Below are 24590 nucleotides of genomic sequence, written 5' to 3'. Positions count from 1 at the left end.
TATTATAAAAACAAAAGAAAACACTAAATGTTTGCAAAGGTATGGAAAAACTGGGACCTTAATGTAATTTTGATTGGTTGTAAAATGATGCAATTGCTAAGAAATGTGGTATAAACCAGGCGTGGTGGCGCACGCTTGTAATCCCAGCATTTGGGAGGGTGAGACAGGAGGATCGCAGTTCACAGACAGCCTCCACAACTTAGTAAGACCCTGTTTCAAAATAAATAAAAAATGGGTCAGGGCGTGTAGCTTGGAGGTAGAATGCCCCTGGGTTCTATCCCCAGACCTGCAAAAACAAACAAACAAACAAAAGAACCAAAAAACGTATAGAAAGACCCTCAAAACAGTTAAAAACAGAACTGCCACATCTCCAGCAAGCTCACTTCTGGGTATATATGTAAAAGAACAGAAACCAGAGCTTTAAAGAGATGATCAAAAACACATGTTCATAACAGTGCCCCCCCCCCTTTTTTTTTTGCAGTACCGGGGATGGAACCCAGGGGCATTATAACTCTGAGGTACACCCCCAGCCCTAATTTTTAGTCTTTTTATTTTTGAAACAGGGTCTCACTGAGTTGCAAAGGCCTCACTAAGTAGCTGAGGCTGTTCGTGGAACTGTAATCCTCCAGTCTCCGCCTGTGATCCTCCAGTCTCCTCCGGTTTCCGCCTCCCAAAGGCTGGGATTACAAGCATGTGCCACCACGCCTGGCTATAACAGCTATTCACAACATCCAGTAGTGGAAGCAACACAAATTTCCAGTAAGTGACTAGATCAACAAAAGAATGTACATACATGTTTGTTACCCACACTCAGGAATGGATCCTGTGACATGCTACAACATCAATGAATCTTAAGGACATTATGCCAAGTGAAATAAGTCAGTCACAAAATAAGTGAATAAATAAAACAGAGTAGCCAGGTGTGGTGGTGCATGCTTATAATCCTAGCATTTGAGAGGCTGAGACAGGAGGATTGTGTTTGCAGCCAGCCTCAGCTACTGAGTGATGCCCTTTACAACCCAGTGAGACCCTGTTACAAAATAAAAAATAAAAAACAGGGCTGGGGGTGTAGCTCAGAAGCAGAAGGCCCCTGAGTTCAATCCCCAGTACCACCCCCCCAAAAAATAAAGAAAACAGAGTATACATATAATGGAATATTTAGCAATAGAGGGAATGAAGTTCTGATACATGCTACAACATGAATGAACCTTGAAAATATTATGGTAAATAAAGAAAAAAAATTAGCCATAAAAGAATAAAAGACTACATATTGGATAATTTGATTGTATAAAATGTCCAAAGAAGGTAAAACCACTGAGACAGAATCAGTAGTTATCTAGGGCTGGCAGGAGGGTGGAAGGCACAGGTAGAATAAAGACTAACTTAAAGGAGTCTCAGGTTCCTTTGGGGGCTGTGGTGATGTTTGTACAACGCTGTGAATTCTGGGGTGGGGAGGGGATAAGGAAGAGATTCTCCATCTATCTTCTGTATGGAGAATTCTCATAATCATTTACCTCTTCTCTCAACTTTCTGATGAGTTCTGTGTCATTGTGGTGGGTTTTAATGAGTTCAGCTTTGCCACTTGCAACGAGGGATGCACTTTCAATTAGATCAGGCCGTAAAGTACCTTGAGCAAGAAAAACTTCTTCTGGTTTCAAATTCATCTCTCCAATTACTTCATTAGCAATCTACAACCAACAGGATTAAAACAGCCTTAGAAGACAGGAATCAAAAACAGCAAATTTTATACTTTCAGCTAAATTTCTCAGTCTTTTTTGTAATACCAACCAGCAAATTAAATCCATAAACTACACAAATGCTGATTAATTGAAGTTTAATATTATCTCAAAACATTTATCTTCAATAATTCATACAACAGCTTGGTAACATGCTTTTTTTTGTGTGTGTGTGTGTGTGTGTGTGTGTGTGTGTGTGTGTGTGTGTGTGTGTGTCTGGGGATTGAATGGAGGGGCATTCGACCTCTGAGCTACACCCCCATCCCTATTTTTTATTCTTTATTTTGAAACAGGGTCTCACTAAGTTACAGAGGGCCTCACTAAGTAGCTGAGCCTGTCCGCGAACTGAGATCCCCCTGTCTCAGCCTCCCAAATGCTGGAATTACAAGCATGTGCCACCACGACCAGCAACATGCATGTTTTTACACATCAATTTCAAACAGGTGGCAAACGCTTGTAATCCCAGTACTTGGGACGCTAAGACAGGACAATCGCAGATCTGTGGACAGCTTCAGTAAGTAGTGAGACTATCATCAACCTAGCAAGATCCTGTTTCAAAATAAAAAAATAAAATAGGGCTGGGAGTGCAGCTCAGAGGTAGAACGCCCTGGGCTCAATCCTTCATACCACCAAAAGGGGGGAAAAAATCAGCTTCTACTAGTCAGTTTATAAAAACAATATATAGTAAAAGTCTCAGCCACACACATACAAAGATAAAGTTCATCAAAGCTTGTCACTTGATACGACCAAAAAAGGAACAAATTCTAAAATTCACATCAAAAAGAGTACACACTGAGAATGTTTAAATGATACCTTAACAAAAGTATCGCCGATGATTTTTCTTTTCTCCTCAGGACTTGTAGTCATATTTAATGTTTTGCTAATTCTTTTTCGTGGGGTCCTGTCTTCATCTGATATTGGCAAAGTAGTTGTTCCATTGTAGAAGGAATGGGCAGCATTTATCACTGGGAGATACGAGAGAAGTGTTTTGAACTAGCAGATTTTTAAAAAAAAATAAAGTCAAACCAAGAAAGATCTGGATGGACTTTTGATTGCCTCTAAGTCTATTTATTCAAGAAGTATCAATAAACCATAACAGAGTTCAGATGTAGGAATTTATTAAAGTTTACCTCTATGATAATCCCGTTGCATTAGGGTTGACCTAGGGCTATATAGCAAACTATGCTGGTTACTTTCTCTCTGGCCGGTGCTTCAACTGAGCGATGAGCTAAAGCCATAGCGAGAAGCCCAGTACTAAAGCAGGGCTTCATACACAGAGAATCAACGTCCCCGGAATTGTGTCTGTGTAAGCATAAAGGGGTGAGCTGCCTTCCAAAGCCCTCAGAACAGTATGCCGACCAGTCTGCTGAAAACTGCTATTGTGAACACGTCTTCAGCAATCCTTGACTGTTATTTATGATTGAGGAATTAAAAAAAAAAAGACTGTTGGGAAGCTGAGACAGAAGGACTGAGGACCTCTGCAACTTAGTGAGACCCTATTTCAATACAAAAAATAAAGTAGGGCTGGGGATACAGCTCAGAAGTAGAATGACCCTGGGTTCAATCCCCAGTATCATAAAACAAAGAAAACACTGACTCTGATCTCTTATTTGGTGGTTTCCCCATAAGGTAATAAGGCAGACAGTTGTCTCATTGGGGAGGGGAATGTCAGTGAATCTGTAGGTCTTTCTTAAAGCTAGGTAATTACCCCAGAGAAGACACTCCTCCTCTCCTGCCTACCAGCATTCTGAAGGTTGAACAGAGGACATGGAGGAGGAAGAAGACACCACTCATGACACACTTTTACTGTGCTGCCATCCCTAACTCTGCCTGACACTGGTGCGCTCACAGCCAGAGCCTCTCCCACTCAGCCTCTCTAGCGCCCCTCCATCTTCTGATGGGGAAGGACAGTGGCGGTTTGCTCTTGTGTTAAGGATCTGCTTCTCATACTTTTAACCAATTCCTTTTTAGGCTTACCAAGAGACCGTGCCCCAGAAGCTACCCAATGTTTCTGATTCCTGAGCCTCCCCAGGTCCACAGCACAAATCAGCCTGCTTTTTGTTGGCTTCCTTTTACTCCCTCCCCAGTTCGTGGACAGCCTCAGCTACCTAGTGAGGCTCTCTGCAACTTAGTGAGACCCTGTTTCAAAATAAAGAATAAAAAATAGGGCAGTGGTGTAGCTCAGAGATCAAATGCCCCTGGTTCTACCCCCAGACTGGCAAAAATAAAAAATAAAAAAAATAAAAAAATACCTTTGACCTTAATTCCAAGCTTTCTGAGCGCTTCCTCGACAGACTGGCTTTCTCTCTTTCTCATGAAGCCATTATCAATGTGCACAGCAATAACTTGATCTTGGTTCAAAGCACGATTTAGCAAAGCTGTACAAACTGTTGAGTCCACACCACCACTGAGTAAAACCTAAAAGGTAAAATGAAAAATCAGATTAAACACAAAGAAAATAAACACCATTACCTTAGATCATTACCTAAAAGTACTATTTGTATCGAAGATATACCTTATAATTGAAATAGTATTCTAAAGCAATGAAATATACAAAGCCTGCATTCACCCAATCAACATTTACTGGCTGTCAGGGAATGAAGCTTTGGCTCCTCCCACCAGTACTGACATCAGTCTGTAGCCTGCCAGACGCTAACGTGCTTACCAAGACTTTGGACGTGCCCACTTGCTCCTTGATCTCCCGAATGCACTCCAGTTCTCTGTTCTGCACAGTGAAGGTCCCACTGCACCCAGCTATGTCATATAGAAAGTTCTTCAGGATCACTTTCCCATTTTCTGTAAGGCCAACTTCAGGGTGGAACTGTGCACCATATAATTTTTTTGATTCATTTGCTATACCTTTATAGAGAATATAATCACAATTTTTTTCATGCTGAAAAGATTGAACCAATACCCACAATTCATTCTTCAAAATCTCTTTCTCCTTAAATGTTTCAACTTAATACGGTTTAGTGAGGGGTTTTTAGATATATGAAGATAGTACATAAAACAACATTGCCATAATCTTTCTTTATAAAGGTCTTTTCTTTATAGAGCAATTAGTGAGCTAAAGGACAGTGGAGTAAGTCTTACAATGATTATTATTTCACTGTTCTCTCACATCTCCACCATTGCTTTTGTGACCATGTCTAATGCAGTAACATAACTTTAGTTCTCAGTCCCATCTGACTTAGACATGTGATATGCAACTATCTACCTTCTATATGAAAAGAAAATCTCATACATCAGACTTGTCAGAATATTCCAAGTGTTTCTCTCTTATATACTATTAACCACAAACACAGGGTGAATATCCCTTACTGAAATGCCCTTCCATCAGATGTCTATTGTATTTTTTTCAGATTTTAGAATATTTGCATATACATAATGAGGTATCTTGGGGATGGGACATAACTCTAAATATGAAATTCATTTATATTATATTACATATCTTATACATACAATCTGAAGGTAATTTTATACAATAGTTTTAGTGTGCCTGCATTTCGACTATAATTTGTCATGGAGGCATGTATGAAATTTTCCATTTGTGACATCACAGGTCTCAAAAGTTTTGGATTTTGGAAAATTTCAGATACTCAGATGAAAGATCACCAACCTATATAAGTTTCAGCAACCTAGATAACTTCATCTATTAACCCAATGTGTTTCTGACAAATGGGCTAGATGCTTTTTTTCCTCTATGTGCGTACACTAAAACTATTTTGTGGCACAGGCATCAAGAAACTTATCTGAACTCTCTAAGAATATACATCGGGCCTGGCAGGCTGCCACACACACGTGGTCTCTTACAACAAGATACCTTGCGTTTCTTTTCTTGGCTCCTGGTTATCACTCCTGTTTCACTGTTTGCTCCTCTCAGTCCTCCCTGCTGGCTGATCCTCATCTGGCATGTGACCCATCTTTTGTTATTGCTGTTGTTCCTGGGGATTGAGCCCAGGGGGCATTCTACCTTCAAGCTACACCCTAGCCCTTTTATTTGTAGAGTGATTTGCTAAGTTGCTGAGGGCCTTTGCTAAACTGCTAAGGCTGGCCTGGAACCTGTGATCCTCCTGCTGCAACCTCCCTAGTACAGGATTATAGGCATGTATCCACTGTGTGCAGCTCTAGCACTCAGCTCTTAAATCTCTTTTCTTTACATTCTAAGTGACCCCATATGCTCTCATACACCATCTCTCATGACCTTAAAATTCCGCACACATGTTGCTAACCCCCCAAATTTTTACCTCTAGTCAAGTTTTCTTCTGTAAAGTTCAACTCCTATATACAACTGTCCTTCATTTCAATGTTTAATAAAACATCTTTAATATGTAAATCCAAAATTCTGAAGTCTTTCCCATTAGGTAAATAGAAACCTCTTCCTCTGATTACTCTGGCCAAAAAACAGCAGCCAAAACTAAATCTACTTTATCTTCTCTACTTTCCACCTAATCCAAGAGCAAATCCTTTTTCTCTCCCTTCAAAAGGTCAGAGTCCTAGGGGGAGGGAGTGGGATGGGGACTGGATAAAGGCTAACTGGATGATGTTTGCTTGGATATCCTCACAAGTCTTGTATTCCATTGTGATTTTTTACTACGATGCACCAATAAAGTCAGAGTCCAATCACTCCTGACTATTTCCATCCCGGCTTCCCTGGTCCAAGCAACGGTATCCCCTGATACTAAGCAGCTTCTGCAGTTGTCTTCCTTCTTCTATCTTTGACTCTTCTTTTCACTGCAGTATAATCCTGAATATAAATCACATCTCCTCTTTGTTCAAAGTCCCAGGTAACTAGCTGGTACTGGTCGGGCACACTTGTAATCCCAGTACTTGGAAGGATGAGACAGGAGAATCACAAAGAAACAGAACAAAACACATAACTATGAATGAAGTCAAAGTTTTGCACTGGCTCAGAAGTCTTGTGTTTTGGACCAAACCTCCATACCTTCACTCTACCATTCTCCACCAAGCTTACTCTGCTCTAACTTCATAGTCGGCTTGCCCTCCTCAAACATGGTCCCATCACGGCCAGGACCTCTCTACTGCTATCCCCACTGTTTTAGGCAGTACTAGGGACTGAACCCTGGGGCATCCTACATCTGGGATACACCCCTACCCCTACTTCATTTTTTAATTTGTAACAGGGTCTCACTAAGTTGCTGAGAGCCTCCCTACATATGATCTCAAATGTGCCCTCTGCCTGCCTCAGCCTTTGAAGTACTGGGATTATAGGTGTGCACCAATATGCCTAGCTTTAAAGTATCTTAATTTATTTTGGGTGAGGGGGTTCTGGGGCTGGAACCCAAGGGCATTCCACCTCTGAGCTACACTTCCAGCCCTATTTAACTCTTTTGTTTTGAAACAGAGTCTAAGTTGCAGTGCCTCACAAAGTTGCTATCTGGCTGTGAACCTGTGATCCTCCTGTCTCAGCCTCCCAAGTACTGGGATTACAAACGTTCAGCACCACAAAGCAAGCCAAAATGTGACTTCTGCATTAATTCTTCTGATATTAAATTCCCTTCATTGACAGTGGTCTTACCATATTTACAGACTCTTAAAATAGAAGGAAGATGGAAGAGTGTATCATCATATTGAAATGTGCATACTCTGCAGGAATTTGCAATGAGAGCTGCAAAATTTATAAATTTTACCTGCTACGATGTTCCCAGAGCGTGCCACAACCTTGAACCCATCAGCTACTTTGTCTACACTATCTCCATGTGTGAGCAAAACAATCTCTTCTTTCTGAAGTCCCCTAAACACACAAAAATAACCATCACAAATATCTTTGTTAAAAACATGCCTAAGTTTTTTGCTTTAGAAATATGACTTACTATACGCAAACATCAAGACACTAGATGAAAGTATGAAACAGCACAAAAGTTAGAATTTAAATTTATTCTATTAAAAATAAAGCCAATAAATGGGTCTTAAATCTCGAAATGGCATTTTATAAAAGCAGAACATATAAAGTTGAAAATACAAACACACACATAATTATAATTTCCAGTGCCAGGTGGTGGTGAATGCTTGTAATCCCAGTACTTGGGAGGCTGAGAGAGGAGAAACGCAGGTTTTTGGCCAGCCTCAGCTACTTACTGAGGCCCTCTGAAATTTAGTGAGACCTGTTTCAAAATAAAGAATACAAAATACAAAATGGGGCATGGGGTGTAGCTCAGAGGTAGAACGTCCTTGCGTTCAATCCCCAGCATCAAAAAAAAAAAAAAAAGAAAGAAAGAAAAGAAAAAATTCCAGAGATTATTGGATTTATCTTAAGAACAGAGGCATTTCAAAGAACTAAAGTTGTCACTCAGTACTCGTACTATATAGATGTATGTGTACTGCAGGTTAAAACGTACAATAAATTACACAGGAGGCTGAGGCAGGAGGACAGCAAGTTTAAGACCAGCTTGAGCTGTCTCAAAATAAAATGTAAAAGGGCTGGGGTATAGTTTAGTGGCTGAGCACTTGCATAGCATGCATGAGGCTCTGGGTTCAATCCCTTACTACCATGAGAAGAAAAAAGGCACAAATTATATTTGCTAAGACTATATATTAGTAAAATAAACCTATAACTAGCAATAATTAGCACAGTAAAAAGAAATGATAACAAAAACTAATTTCAAACTGGGGATGGTGGCGCATGCCAGTAATCCCAGTCCTTGAGGCCAAGACAGGAGGATTGCAGGTTCAAGACCAGCCTCAGCAACTTAACGAGACTCTCAGCAAGCTAGCAGACCAAAAGGAAAAAGAAAAAAAAAAAAGGGAGCAAGGGTACAGGGGTGTAACTCAAAAGTAGATCAATCCCAGTACTATACATACAAAAAAATTAACTTCATGCATATGCTAATTAAAATGGGCCTACATTTTACAGATTTAAATTCCATTTCTTTTCTGTTCCTTTGTGGGGAGGGGGGCTAGGGTTTGAACCCAAGCCCCCACATCTACTAAGCACCAACTTTATCACTGAGCGGCACCCTTAGCCATCATTCATCAACTTCTAAATAGATCAGAGCATCTTTATTACCTAAGCAATAACATCTAATATATTCATTGTATTAAAAAGATTGTACGCTGGGCGTGGGGGCACACTCTTGTAATCCCTGTGCTTAGGAGGCTGAGACAGGAGGATCGCGCAGGGTCGAAGCCAGCCTCAGCTACTTATTGAGGCTTTCAGCAACTTAGTGAGACCCTGTTTCCAAATAAAATATAAAATAGGGCTGGGAGTATAGCCCTGAGGTAGAAAGCCCCTGGGTTCTACCCCCAGTACCACAAAAAAAAAAAAAAAAGAAAAAGAAAAAAAAATTGTACACATGGGCAGGACATGGTGGTGCATGCTTGTAATCCCAGCATTCAGGAGGCGGAGACTGGAGGATCGCAGTTCGTGGACAATCTCAGCTACTTAGCAAGGCCCTTCTCAACTCAGTGAGACCTGTTTCAAAAAAATATAAAGACCAAAAAATAGGACCGGGGGTGTAGCTCGGAAATAGAATGTGCCTGGCTTCCATCCCCAGTATTGGGGAAAAAAAAAAAAAAAAAAAAAACCCACAAGATTGTACACCAAGATAAACTCTGGCTCAACATAAAGAATGTGGGGCTGGGGGACCCAAGAACTTAGTAATGAAATCCGCAAACAAATGGTGTACTAAGTACCAGAAAGAAAGCAGTGTGGCAGTAGGTATTTGTAGGATACAGCAGAACAGGTCAGACCATTATTCACGTGCCACGTTTGCCACACTAGTGGATAAATCACACTTCAGCCAGGAGTGAAAAGGGAAAAGTACCAACGCTGGCATCGGTAGATCACAGGGCTCCGAAACGACAGGTGCCTCTGAAGTACTTCCTCAGAGCCTTCCTTCCTCCTGATTAGCATCACCACCCTCTGCTGCCTGGACAGTGCTGCAAGTGCACTATGGTGCTGATTTTATGAATTATAGACCCTCCAAATGTGGAAAGTACCAGTGCTAACTTTAAATCCTTCTACAACTGCTTTATTCACCTAAAAATATAATACCTGAACAATGAGCATGTATTATCCACACTGATGCTGAAGACCCCATCTTCTCTAACACTTTTTTTGTGCACAGTACCTCCAAATACCTTATTCATCATCTGTTTGGGAAAATAAATTGATGTTAGTATGAATCAAGACATTCATTTTATTATGCTGATTTAATCATTTACATTATTTGTTTTCAGAATGCCTGTTGTTTGACAAATCTAGACAGTTTGGTATCATTATATAAAATTATATACTGATTAAGAGGATAATTATAAAGCTGAATCAGATTAGAAATTGAACCCGAGGTTAATTTCTGTTAAACACTAGCTGATTTTCTATTTCACATACTTTAATTCCTCTGTTAAAAATAGAAATTTCTTTAATACTTAAATCAAAGTTTAATTCAAAAGCATTTAAAAAGATACTCTGAGCTAGAAAAAAGCCAGAGCAGATGATAAGAACTGAGGTGCAAAGACAGGAATTCAGACAAGTATAAATTCTCCCACACTATTTAATCTCTGGCCCCAAAGGAATAGTTTGAAAGCCTGCAGAAGGCTATGCTAAAGAGAAGGGATAAGCAAGAAAATCTGGCCTTTCAATGAACTTGTCTGTTCAAATCCCATATGCCTAGAGACTCACGTTTCAAACGGTCTCTTCACTCTACCCCTCCTTGTGGAAATCTTTTACTTACTGTTTACATATGGCCCAAACTCTCCACCCACATTAGATGAATTCACATGAGATTTTTTTAAACATTAAATATGCACTGATATAATCACTCCTACTTTGCTTAGTACGTCTGTTCCACAAGAGAAGTCCTATCTGTAATAACAATGCATGATGAAGGTTAACCCAGCCCTAACAGAAAAACAAGTAAAGGGATAATGTCCAGTTTTGAGAATCTCTCAAAGCAAATTTACCTGCATGCCATAGCAAATTCCAAGAACAGGCTTGCCAATAGTGAATATTGCTGGGTCAAACCAGGGAGCATCTTCTGCATACACAGAATTAGGTCCTCCAGAGATGATAATAGCACTGTGGATTGAAGGAACAGAGTTGGTGAGAAATCTCTAACTGCTTATTTCTATACAAAATCTGTGTGTGTGTGTGTGTGTGTGTGTGTGTGTGTGTGTGTGTGTGAGAGAGAGAGAGAGAGAGAGAGAGAGAGAGAGAGAGAGAGAGACAGACAGACAGTCAGACAGACAGACAGACAGGGGATGGAACACAGGGGGATTCTACCTCCAAGCTATACCCCCAGCCCTACTTTTTATTCTTTATTTTGAAACACTCACTGAGTTTCAAAGGGTCTCACTAAGTAACTGAGGCTCTCCCGTAACCGTGATCCTCCTGCCTCAGCCTCCCAAATGCTGGATTACAAGCGTGCGCCACCACACCCGACATACAAAATCTATTCTTTAACAATGCTTTAATATATCCTTAACAATTTCCCCTGAGATCCAGGAAAGGTATCTAATGTCAATTTTGACCTATATGCTCTGCTCTCAGAACTCAGCCCACAACTATAACAACATCATAACATTTCAGAGTATTCTATGGGTTCACTTAGGAGAGGAGCTAATTAGAGAAGTGCAAACCCAGTGCTATCTATATTACAGACCTGGCCACTGATGCATTCAGTTTAATATAACAAAAGTCAAAGTCATTAAAAAAAAACAACTCAGCAAGCTAGGGCAATGTAAATAAAAATAAAAATGAATATGTGACAACAGTCTTAGCCTAAAAGCACCCTCTCAGCTCTCACAGGCAACCGGTAACAGATACAGTATACAGCCTTAGTTATCCTATCTCTTGCAAAAGAGACGGAACACAACCTACTCAGCTGATAAATGAGACAGCTTTAAGATAACAATTCTAAAGGAGTATATAATGGTAGCTCCGTAACCTAGCTCCTTAGGAGTACAGAAGCTAAAGTTCTATAAAACACAGTTAATATTTAATAATCAAGACCTGTAGAACAGCAGTATGTTATGGTTACTTTTACAAAGGCTAACCACCATGGGACTGTCCATTATCCCTCATTAACCTGCTAAACTCCAAAAGATAAAGTTCTCAGTACTATAAGAAAAACATACGATAAACTCAGTCAGAGATAAAACTCTCACTGCACTTAAACCAATTATAATGTCTTATCTCAATAAGTCTTGAAAAGAGTTAACGAGTCTTTCTGGGCCTTCTACTTCTACTCCACTATTTTGAAACTCACAACTACCAGGCCCAACAAGCCACAAGTCATTCTAAATACAGATTTTATGTATCAGGTAGATCAAGACTCACAAAATAAGTAAGGTTAAAATATCTTGAATTTCAGAAAATTAACATTTATTTTGAAAAATGTTCAAACAGAGATTTGAGCAGAAAGGATTATCCTAATATAAAAGTCACAGTGCTGTAATTCCTATTCTCCTGCTACAGAAAAGGAACTCTGGGCAGAGACCTAGAAACTGTTCATGATGAGTGACCGGAGGAACAACTATGTTTCTGCTCTCAAGTGTTTGGCTACTATATTTTAAAACACATAATTTGGGCTGGGTGTGGTGATTCATGCCTGTGAACCCAGTTCTTGGGAGGCTGCGACAGGAGGATTCCAAGTGAAACCATTCTATATCTTGTTTTCCAAAAAAATAAAATAAAATAAAAACTTCGGTGCCCAAGCAAACTAATAGTAAGATATGCCACAACCTAAAATCAATCTTCTCATAAAAACCTTAGCGGAAGGCCTACCGGAATCCTTGCTCCTTTATGGCAAATGCTGGTGTTTCCAAGGGGAAGATTTCAGATTGCACAAACAGCTCCCGCACTCTTCGGTCTATGACTTTCCCATACTGAGCACCAGCATCCAGAATGACAACAGCGCCTTCGTAGTGGTGGCAGCCATCCTTAAGGTCACCTCCAGCATTCTCCAGCTGCAAATTATGACAAGCAGAACTAGTTAGAAAAAAGATGAGATTCCCCTGTCAGCACCAAGCACACAGAAATGAAAATCGCTAACAGCATTTTCTGAGTTGCTAATTCAAAGCACTTTGTAAATAGCTGCACACGGGAAGACCTGTTTAAACTAGTACTATTAATATGCCTTTCACAAAAAAAAGGAAAACTAATTTTCAAGGTTGCCAATTAACTTCTACTATACTAAATATTAGTTTTACTTTCATTTTATAATAGTAAAAATTTTAATGTCTTAACAAATTAATAATTTTCCTATTATTAAAATTGCTTTGTATGTTTCATCTGGCATGATTACTTTTACCATGCACAGCAAGAATTAATCATGTGTATTTTAAGAAACTTTTATAATCAAGTGGTAAGTGCCTATAATCCTAGTACTTGGGAGGCTAAGATACGAGGATTGGAGGTTCAAGGCCAGCCTCAACAATTTATCAAGACCCTGTTTCAAAATTTTAAAAAAAAATTTTTAAAAGGGCTGGAAGCCAGATGTGGTGTCACATGCTTGTAATCCCAGCATTTGGGAGGCTGAGATAGGAGAATCACAGGTTTGAGTTAGCCTCAGCTACTTAATGAGGCTCTCTGCAACTTAGTGAGACCCTGTTTCAAAATAAAGAATAAAAAATAGGGCTGGGGTGTAGCTCAGAGAAAGAATGCCTCTGACTTTAATCCCCAGTACTGCAAATAAAAGGGGGGCTGAAGGTAAAGCTTGGAGGTAAAGCACCTGGGTTCAATCTCTAATACTTACCCCCCCCAAAAAAAAGAAAACCCTAGATAAAAAATTAACAAACTTGAAAATAAATTGACAACAGCTGAATCAACTGGTCAAGCTTCACAATGAAGATAGAGACCAAGAGACACAAGCAACTCCTACTGGGGTACACTGAATGCACAGGGAAGGCTGACCACCCTTGATAACTGCAGAGCCCGACAACTGGGACCTGAGGAACCGTTATGCTCTTCATCCTACTTTTACTTTTAATTTCCCATGCTGACACGCTGCATCACTGGCCCTAATCCTCCACCATCCCCTGTCTCCATGATTTCTATAGTCTGTCCTATTATTGATGAAATCATTTCCTTACCTTTGACCCTGGGCTCAAGGAGTGCCAGTGTGCCAAGCCATAAACAGACCTTACATACCTGCCTCCTCCTCAAACAGTACACTGTACCCCATAGATATATACAACAAATAAGACTTTGATTCTGCTTTCCCTTGCCAAATGCAACTAAATATATAAGTCAAGGCTACAAAATGGCTACACTTATGGTTAGTTCTGTTCTTGTCTTTATGATATATACTACCCTAACTCTTTAGTTTTATATCTTAAAAAATAAAAATGCGAGCTGGGCGTGGTGGTGTACGCTTGTAATCCCAGCGCTTGGGAGGCTGAGGGAGGAGGAACATACAGGTTCGAAGCCAGACTCAGCTACTTAGTGAGGCTATCGGCAACTTAGACCATTTCCAAATAAAGTATAAAACAGGTCTGGAAGTATAGCCTGGGAGTGGAAAAGCCCCTGGGTTTCATCCCCAGTATAAAAAAAAAATGCACGTATCTTTTCCTGTCTTCTCAAAATAAGGGGCTACTAATGGAAGACAGAAAGGAGAGGAATCACTTACAAGCATTACTAACTAACCTGTAAAGAGCTAGGCCAGGTGAACCCCTCATGTGCCACATCAGACAGGATAATAAAGCTAATGGGCAAACTAACAGAAGTTTGCTCATTACATAAATAAAACCAGCTTTGATTTAAAAACACCACACACCTGCGCTTGAGAGGCTGAGACGGGAGGATTGCACAGGTTCGAAGCCAGCCTCAGCTACTTAGTGAGGCTCTCAGCAACTTAATGAGACCCTGTTTCCAAATAAAATATAAAAGAGGTCTGGGAGTGTAGCCCAGACATAGAAGGCCCCTGGGTTCCATCTCCAGTACCACACAAACACACACACACACACACACACACACACACACACACACACACCACACACGCACATACAACAATGGGAACACGATCAACCAAAATGTATCTTAAAATCTCACATCCAAAACTGATCTCCTACAGCAGCTAAAGCAAGAATGATGTATCAATTCAATGTTTAATGCCAGTATTGTCCCATTACTAAAACCAAAAACACCAATAAGAAAACTACAAGTCATTATCTCTTAGGAATATAGACACAAAATCCCAACAAAATTGCTAGCAAGCCAAACCCAGCAACATGTAAATGGTATTACACAACATGATAAAGTAAGACGTATCCAAGGAATGCAAGGTTGGTTTAACACTTCAAAGATCAGCCAGAGCCAGGCATGGTGGCGCACACTTGTAATCCCCGCGCTTGGGTGGCAGAGACAGGAGGATCGCACAGGTTCAAAGCCAGCAGGTTCAAATCGCGCTGACTTAAGAGACCCCGTTTCCAAATTTAAAAAATATATAAAATAGGTCTGGGAGTGTAGCCCGGAGGTAGAAGGGCTTCCAGGAACCCCAGTACCACCAAAAAAACAAAAACAAAAACAAAAGAGATCAGCTAGAAGCCAGATGTGGTGGCACATACCTGTAATCCTAGTACCTGGGAGACTTACAACAGGAGGATTGAAGGTTCAATGACAGCCTCAGGAAGTAGTGAGACCATGTTTCAAAACCAGAAACAGGCCTGGGATGTAGCTCCAAGGTAGAATGCCCTTGGCTTCAGTCCTCAGTACTAAAAACTAAAAATAGCTGAGCATAGAAGCACATGTACTTGGGAGGCTGAGAGGAAGATCCCAGATTCGAGGCCAGTTGCTGAGACCCTCAACAACTTAGCAAGATCCTGTTTCAAAAAAGAACTGAAGAGGGCTAGGAGAGGAGAGTGACTCAAAGGTAAAAATATCCCTGGGTTCAATCCCCATTACCACAGAAATAAAATAACAAAACACTCATCAAGTATTTACTAAGCACCTGTAAAAAGTGAGGCACTATTATGGGTCCTAAAATCAGCAACATTCCTATATGCCAGTAGTGAATAATCTGAAATTGAAATAAAAAAAAACAATTCCATTTATAATAGCTACCAAAAAATAAAAAATAAATTTAACAAAGGAGGTAAAAAATAAGAAATTACAGAAACTTAATAGCAAAAATAAAGAATAGGTAATATATTTCAATAGACATTTCTCAAAGACATACAAATGGACAACAGGTTTATAAGAAAATGTTCAACACCACTAATAATTAGGAAAATACAAATCAAAACCATAATGAGGTATCACCTTGCCCCAATAAGAATGAATAATAGAAGAGACTAAAAGAGAATAAGTGCCGTGGAGGGTGTGGAGAAAAGGGAACCCCTGTATGTTGCTGATGGGAACATAAATTAGTACTGCCAAAATAAAACAGTATGGAAGTTTCTCTCCCCACATTAAATATGATCCAGTATTCTCACTACTGAATGTATATCCAAAGAAAATGACATAAATCTGCCAAGAAAACAACTGCAGCACTATTTACAATAGTCAAGAACTGGAAACAACCAGTGTCCATCAACTTGATGGATAAAAAACATAATGGAATACCACTAACCATAAAAAAGAATAAAATCCTGTTAGTTGCAGCAACATGGAGGACATTATGTTAATCCACTTTGTACACCATTATTAACATCAAAACAATGATCTACAGGTATCTTTATTCATCGATAATTTCCTAAAATATGGATTGTTTACCTAAAGTTTGTCCAAAACAGAATTTTAGAAATCTTAAATCCTAGATTTATGATCATGAGACACAGAGAACTATTGAGACTAGTTCTCCAAATCATAGATGAGGTGGAGGTGATTTAAATTTACGTGGCAACCAGGCGTGGTGGCACACGCTTGTCATCCCAGCATTCGGGAGGCTGTGACAGGAGGATTGCGCGGTTCACGGACAGCCTCAGCTACTTAGTGAGGCCCACTGCAACTCAGTGAGACCTGGTTTCAAAATAAAGAATAAAAAATAGGGCAGGGGTGTAGCTCAGAGGTAGAATGCTCCTGGGTTCCATCCCCAGACCCGCAAATAAATAAATAAAATAAAATAAATTTACATGGCTGTGAGTTTTAAGAGATAAAAAGGTTCCCTTCTGTTTTCCCAGAGGCAAACAAGAATAACTAAAGAGACTTTTACATGCTCAGGCAATTTAAAGGTTTGGAATACATTCCTTGTAAATGTTAAGGCAGATTATATTTTACCTTCTAATCAGTTTTCACATTGCTGATTCTCCATTTTTTATTTTTCTGGTGGTTCTGGGACTGAACCCAGGGGCTTTCTACCTAAGAGCTATATTCCCGTCCTTGTTTTATGTATTTTAAAACAGGGTCTCATTAAGTTGCTGAGGCTGGCCCTGAACCTAAGATCGTCACTAAGTTACTGAGGCTGACCCGGAACCTCCCAAATACAGGAATTACAACTTTGGGCCACCATGCCAGCTTCCACTTTAAAAAAAACACAATGTTATGGCAAACTTCAAAGTTTTTAGAATAACTTATTAGCAAGGTATTACTTCAGAAAAAATTATCCCAATGTTTATACATTAGGCTTAAATTTTAGCCATAATTTAAATATACATCACTAAAGAAATCACAGTCAAACTCAGAACAATTTGCGCTTCATACTGAAGTGACCATATAGACCAGTTCGCCCAGCACTCTAATTTACACCTGTTGTTCCACTATTCCACCAAACGCAACATTTGCCTCAGATTTCTCTTTTTTAGCAACATATTAAAAATAATTACGCTTGAGTAGGATGGGATGAACTTATTAGACTTTCACTCTATATTCTCATCTGCCCTGGCTTTGTCTGGTACTGTATAGGCTGCAGGTGCAGTGAATGGGCGCTCACTTTACCTTCAGGTTCACTGCGAAAGCCAAACACCAACAATTCATCTTTTCTGGCACTGGCACTACACAAGGAGTTGCTAATCACCCAGCTCGGGGTGACGACAGACAAACATGTGAAGCTGGGCCCCTACAAGCTGCTTAGCGCCAGTTTCACAGCCACCCCCAGCTGGAGGTTAAAGCCTCTCAACCATCACAAACCCAACAGAGCGGGAAACGCTAGGTACCTGCAAAGATGCTGAATGCTCCTGTGCAGAAGGTACGGAAGATTCATCTGAACACTCTTACTACATAAGTTTCACTAGTTATCCATTATATTGTGTATCTCCACAATTATTTCACTTAGCATTATTTATTTATGTGGGTCTACAGGGGCATTCGACCTCCAAGCTACACCCCCCAGCCTATTTTGCATTCTATATTTTGAAACAGGGTCTCACCGAGTTGCAAAGGGCCTAAATAGCTGAGGCTGGCTGCGAACCGTGATCCTCTAGTCTCAGCCTCCAGAATGCTGGGATTACAAGTGTGCGCCACCACGCCCGGCTCGCTTACGCTTTATTTTGCAGAAATTATTACAAATTATTTTTCACACTTCCTTTTATACTTGTGTTCCTGTTTAAACAGTATATGAACGTGCTACTATGATCAAATGCCTTATTTCCTATCACATTATTATAAGGGACGATTTGTGTGTGTGCGCGTTGGCACTGGAGAGTGAACCCAGGGACATCCAACTCCTAGCTATACTCCTACCCTTTTTATTTTTTGTTTTGAAAGAGCATTTCACTAGGTTGCTGAAAAGTCTTGCTAAATTGCTGAGGCTGGTCTTGAGCCTTCAATCCTTTCTCAGCCTCCTTAAGTGCTGGGATTTACAGGTGTGAATCACCACACCTAGCATAATCTTCAGGAGAGGAAAGACAGCATAAAAGTATTACCTGGGTTCTCAAAACTATGACCCTGAAGGCATGGCAATGGTCTTTCAACAACAAAATAAACCAACCACTTATATTACTACAGTAGCAAAGCAATTTTGTTTTGTTTTGTGTTTTTTTGTTTTTGGTAGTTCTGGGGATGGAACCCAGGGGCCTTCTACCTCCAGGCTACATTTCCAGACCTATTTTTATACTTTTTTATTTGGAAACAGTGTCTCTTAAGCCAGCTGAGGCTGGCTTCAAACCTATGCGATCCTCCTGTCTCAGCCTTCCAAGCACGGGGATTACAAGCGTGTGCCACCACACCCGGCTGCAAAGCAATTTTTAAAACACTGTAATTCCTGAGCAAATAAATATAAAAAGACTCTCTATTCCACAATAATCATGGAAAAAAATAATATTCCACCCTACCCAGAATTATATATATGCAATTCAAAGAATAAAAATTGTAGAGAACAGTTACTTTTAAGTTGATTCAAAAAGTGCTTCAGAGGGTGAGCATGGTGGCACATGCTTGTAATCCCCTCGCTTGGGAGGCAGAGACAGGAAGATCACAGGTTCGAAGCCAGTCTCGCTGGCTTAATATTAAAATATAAAATAGGTCTGGGAGTGTAGCCCGGAGGTAGAAGGGTTCTATCCCCAGTACCACCAAAAAAAAAAAAAAAAAAAAAAAAGTGCTTCAGATTATGTATTAATCCTGAGGCCTTCATTTTAAGTATTAAAATGGAGTTTAGGGAGACATAGAAACAAAGTTTAAGAGCCAGGTGTAGTGGCATACATCTGTAATCCCAGTATTTAGGAAGTTGAGATAGGAGGATCACAGATTCAAGGACAGCCTCAGCAATATAGCAAGACTTTATGTAACCTAGTAAGACCTTGTTTCAAAAGAAAAAAAAAAAATGGCTGGGGTATAGCTCAGAGGGAGAATGCCCCTGGGTTCAATCCTCAGTAACACACACACACACACACACACACACACACACACACAATCTTAAATGACAATTATTTTAATAGGTGACAAATAGGCCTGCTTTTCTAAAGGCAATGAATGTCATCAGAGGTCCTGAAAAACTTTCAAAGTCTTTCAAGACTAAAAGCACATTACAAAACAAAAATTCCTTTTGTTTGTAGTGCTTACATTCTAGCTGAACAACAGATGGAATGAAATACAAAGAAAAAAATTTCATCTTTGAACTCTGAAAAAAAATTTTTAAGTTAAATTATAAAAGAGAGGCTGAGACAGGAGGATCACAGATTCAAGGCCAGTCTCAGCAACTTAGTGAGACCATTTCAAAATAAAAAAGTAAACCAGGCGTGGTGGTGCATGCTTGTAATTCCTGTGCTTGGGAGGCTGAGACAGAAGAATCACACAGGTTCAAGGCCAGCCTTAGCTACTTAGTGAGGCTCTCAGTAACGTAGTGAGATGAACCCTGTTTCCAAATAAAGTATAAAACAGGTCTGGGAGTATAGCCCAAATGTAGAAAAGCCCGTGAGTTCCACCTGCAATACCACCAAAATAAATAAAAAAAGTAAAAAGAACTGGAGTATAGTTAAGAGGTAGAATGCCTCTGGATTCAATCCCCAGTCATATAAACAAATGAGCAAGCAAGCTATAAAAGATGATGGTTATTTACCTCCCAGTGCATCCCAAGTTGTATTTCCATTAAATTCAAAACAATTTTAGAAGTTCCTGTGTTTTTTGCTTTTTCTTTTTGCAGCACTGCAAATGGAACCCAGGGGCATGCTACCTCTGAGCTATACACCCAGTCCTGTTTTTAATTCGTTATTTTGAAACAGGGACCCACTGAATTGCAAAGGACCTTACTAAAGTAGCTGAGGCTGTCTGAGAACTGTGATCCTACAGTCTCTGCCTCCCAAACGCTGGGATTACCAACGTGAGCCACCATGCCTGGCGTGGAAGTTCCTGTTTTAAAGTAACATTATTAGGCCTCTGTGGTAGAGCACTTGCCTAGCATGAAAAGGCCCCTGCTTTAATCCCCAGTACCACAATAAATAATATTAGATATCCTTAAAGATTCAGTATTACACATAATCAAAAAATATATATAAAACACTTTTTTTTTTTTTGCGGGTCTGGGGATGGAACCCAGGGGCATTCGACCTCTGAGCTACAACGCTTGCCCTATTTTTTATTCTTTAATAGTCTCACTGAGTTGCAGAGGGCCTCACTAAGTAGCTGAGGCTGTCCGCGAACCGCGATCCTCTGGTCTCAGCCTCCTGAATGCTAGGATTACAAGAGTGCGCCGCCCCGCCCAGCTGTATAAAACACTTTTAATACAAGTATGGTACACTGTAGTCATTTAATACCTCAAGAAAGGAAGTGGAATAGGTAGCACCTCTACTCCAAACAGGAGTCTAACGCTTAGGCAGGGGAGCAAACAATGGGGAGCTATACACTTCACCCCAAGAACACTACTGATAATGCTGCCTTAATAAAACTGGGAAACATTTTGTTACAAATAGTCTTGCTACAGACAGAGAAAGTTAAGGGAAATCTGACAGGCCATGCTGTAGCTGATAAAATCTTTAGTGAAATAACTTTATGTCAGTTCCTTAACTAAGCAAATAGTCTGCCTTTGATGGTTAAACAAGTACTCTGGGGGAAAAAAAGAAAAAATAGGTTCTAGTTCCAGCTATGTTCTTTCAGTTTAGGAAGCTAGCTTTAAAATGCTATGTATAAAACCAATGAAAACAACCCAAAAGCTTTTACAGCTTTTAGGTCACACTTCCTTGCTTCTACCGTGCAAAAATGCCATTTAATTATTTTATTTTTAATTTTTGTGTGCATGTAAGTGGTACTAGGAATTAAACCCAAGAACATCCTACCTCTGAGCCACACTTCTGGCCATTTTGTGTGTGGTACTGGGGAAGGAACCCAGGGGCATTCTACCTCTGAGCTACACCACCAGCCCTATTTTGTTTTTATTTTGAAAGAGGGTCTCACTAAGTTGCAGGGGACCTCACTAAGCTGAAGTTGGCTGCAAACATGTGATCCTCCTGTCTCGGTCTCCTCCAAGTACTAGAATTTCAAGCATTTGCCACCACACCTGTTTTTGTTTTGGGCTTTTTTCCAGTACTGGACATGGAATCCAGGGACATTCTACCTCTGAGCTACACCCCCAGCCCTATTTCTTATTATTTTGAAACAGGGTCTCACTAAGTTGCAGAGGGCCTCACTAAATAGCTGAGACTGGCCATGAACCTGGATCCTGTCTCAGCCTCCCCAGTACTGGGATTACAAGTGTGCATCACCACGCCCAGTTTACATTTCTTTTTGAAACAGGGTCTCCAGTAGGTTGCTGAGGCTGTCTTTAAACCTATGATCCTTCTATGTCATCCTCTCAAATACTAGGATTACAGGCATGTGACTCTTTCTTATGGTATTGGAATAGAACCCTCAGGCATTCTACCTCTGAGCTACACCAGCCCTTTTTATTTTGAAACAGGATCTCAATAAGTTGCTGAGGCTGGCCTTGAACCTGTAGTCATCTTGTCTCAACCTATTAAGTACTGGGATTACAGGTATGTCTTTTTATTTTGAAGCAAGATCTCGAAAAGTTGCTGAGGCTGGCTTAGAACCTGGATCCTAGCCGGGCGTGGTGGCGCAGGTTTATAATCCCTATGCTTGGGAGGCTGAGACAGGAGGATCGCAGAGGTTCGAAGCCAGCCTCAACTACTTAGTGAGGCTCTCAGCAACTTACTGAGACCCTGTTTCTAAATAAAATATAAAATAGGTCTGGGAGGATAGCCCGGAGGTAGAAAGCTTCTGGGTTCCACCCCCAGTACCACCAAAAAAAAAAAAAAAAAAAGAACCTGGATCCTCCTGTCTCAGCTTCCCGATTATTAGCTTTAAAGCCAATACACCACACTGTATAACTTCAAAAATGCCCTATGAGAAAATCCTAATAAATGAAATATATCAGAAATAGAAATCAAAGCTAGTCCTTTGCCAACCTGTAACTTATGAACTAGGATCTTCATATAACAGAACAATGGGTGTACCTTAAACTTGTTACAGCCATCTGTATTTTACTCCTGAGGCAAAGGTGGTTCAGTTGTAGGCAATAGAAAAGAGACCCTTACATTTCCAAGTAAAACTTATATCAACTATTTATTATAATCATTTACCTAAATTTAAACACATCTTTAAATACTTATGATTGACACATCAAGGTTTGTCAGTGTTTTCCCCTAGGAGTACATAAATTATAGACTAGATGTTAATTCCCCAGATTGATCCTCTTAAATGCTTCCAATTTGATCCACACCAAATTGTTAAGATAATTTTAAATGATTAATTATGCTGTTAAAAAAAAAAAACCAAAAGGCCTTGAAATAGAATTTAGATAATTCACTTTAGGTTTTGTGTGTGGGGGGGGGTACTGGGGGTGGAACCCAGAGGCTTTCTACCTTCGGGCTATACTCCCAGACTTATTTTATATTTTATTTGAAAACAGGGTCTAAGTTGCTGAGAGCCTCACTAGCTGCGGCTGCTTTAGGTTCAAATATATCAAACTGATCAAGATTCTCTTTAAAATTCCAAGTAAACAAAAATTCCAGTTAGGGGGGAAAATGTTACTGAATTTTGAACTTTCTGGTGTCACTTAACTTTTGTAAACACAATCTTCTCAAATGCATTACGTATTTTTCAAATACGTAAGTATTTGAAAAGTCAGGTTTGACTACTAAAATTACGACTGATTCATGTGCTAGCATTAAGATGAATCTACCCAATGAATTTTAAGAATCAAAATAGAGAAGAGGAACGTTTTGCAAGTCGTTAATAGAAAAGACCTGTTCCCTGAGGTCTGCGTGCGTTCCCGCCAATCTGAGCGTTCCAGGCTGAGAATGGCAGGTACCTCGGTTAAAGAGTCATCAGCTGCCTCATCACTTGCACTCATTTGCTCAACAATTACCTCTGATTACCAATTCCCGAGAGGTCGCACCAAGGTGTGCCACTTAGGACTGCGGCTCCAGATGACTACAACACCCATTCCCACCCAAGTTCTAAGCCCTACGCACTCGCACCATAAAGTGGTCTCCTACGTAAGACCACGAAGGACACCTCCAGGAGGACACCTTGCTTAGGTAACCGCGAACCCTCGCACTTTCCCGCTGACGGTCTGGAAGAACGCTAGGCCAGGGAAAATGTGACCGCAGAAGCGAGTCAAGGTACCCAGTTGCTGAGAGAGAAGACAGGATGGCCTGCAAGGAAAGCGCGAGGCGGCTCGGGGTGCGGGGGCGGCCCGCAGCGATCGGGAACGGGCCCGGGGGACCGAGAGAAGGGAACCCCAAAGCGGGGGGCACCCGGTCGGGGGCGGCCCCTAGATCAGCGCGGACAGGGTGCTGGGGACCCGGAGAGGGGAAGAGGGCGGCCCTCATGAGCGCGGGAGCGGCCCGTGGAGACCCAACAGGGTGGGTGGCCTACAGATGAGGACGAGGACCGGGAACGGACCCAGCACCGGGGCGGCCCGCGGGCACCGACGGCGGCCCGGACAAAGCTGACGGCGCCGGGCCCGCGGGGGCGGCGGGAAGAGGCCGGCGAGGCAAGAGGCCCGCGGCCCCGCCGCCGAGGGCGCCGCCTGCCTCCGTCCCCGATCGGCGCCCCGCGGCCGCGGACCGACGCCCCGACGCCAGGCCGCCGCGCAGGCAGGGCCAACAAAGCGCCGCGCCGGGAGAGCGCGGGCCGAGGCAGCGGGCCCCGGGGGCTGACCTTGGAGTCTCCGTTGCACAGGGCCATCGCGGCGGCAGTGCGAGGCGCGGGGAGGCCTAGTGGTGGAGCAGCGGCCGCCGAGAGCGCGGGCCGAGGAGCAACCTGGCAGCCAGCTCCGCGGGAGAGCGAACAGCCGCGCGCACGCCGCCCGCTCGCCCGCTCCGCTTCCGCCGCCGGGGGCGGAGCCAGCGCCCCGCGGGCCCGGCCAGCCACTAGGAGCTGCCGTCGCCGCCTGGTCACGCCCATAAGGGGAGGGGCCAGAAGCCGGTCCGCCCTGGGAAGGGGAGGGAGGGAAAGGGAGAAGGGGAGGAGAAGAAACAGCAGAGGGAGGAGGGAGAGGAAAGAGAAGGCAAGGGCCAATTCTG

The 24590-nt window shown here is 41.5% G+C and overlaps 1 protein-coding gene across 1 annotated transcript in view; it reads right to left on the bottom strand.

Moving 5' to 3' along the window:
- Window positions 1-24252, bottom strand: part of GMPS (guanine monophosphate synthase) — a gene marked incomplete at both ends in the record, with an annotated part of 37827 nt that extends 13575 nt beyond the window's left edge. Inside the window, 9 exons of the mRNA XM_080695542.1 lie at window positions 1515-1688; window positions 2550-2701; window positions 3989-4154; window positions 4402-4595; window positions 7388-7491; window positions 9751-9848; window positions 10659-10773; window positions 12481-12662; window positions 24226-24252. Coding sequence (XP_080551668.1) covers window positions 1515-1688; window positions 2550-2701; window positions 3989-4154; window positions 4402-4595; window positions 7388-7491; window positions 9751-9848; window positions 10659-10773; window positions 12481-12662; window positions 24226-24252 — 1212 coding nt within the window. The remainder of the gene's footprint in view (window positions 1-1514; window positions 1689-2549; window positions 2702-3988; window positions 4155-4401; window positions 4596-7387; window positions 7492-9750; window positions 9849-10658; window positions 10774-12480; window positions 12663-24225) is intronic.
- Window positions 24253-24590: the final 338 nt, after the last annotated feature.

This window comes from Muscardinus avellanarius (genome assembly GCF_963383645.1).
Source record: "Muscardinus avellanarius genome assembly, chromosome: 5".
NCBI lineage: Eukaryota > Metazoa > Chordata > Mammalia > Rodentia > Gliridae > Muscardinus > Muscardinus avellanarius.
This window is presented reverse-complemented; position numbering and strand designations above follow the sequence as displayed.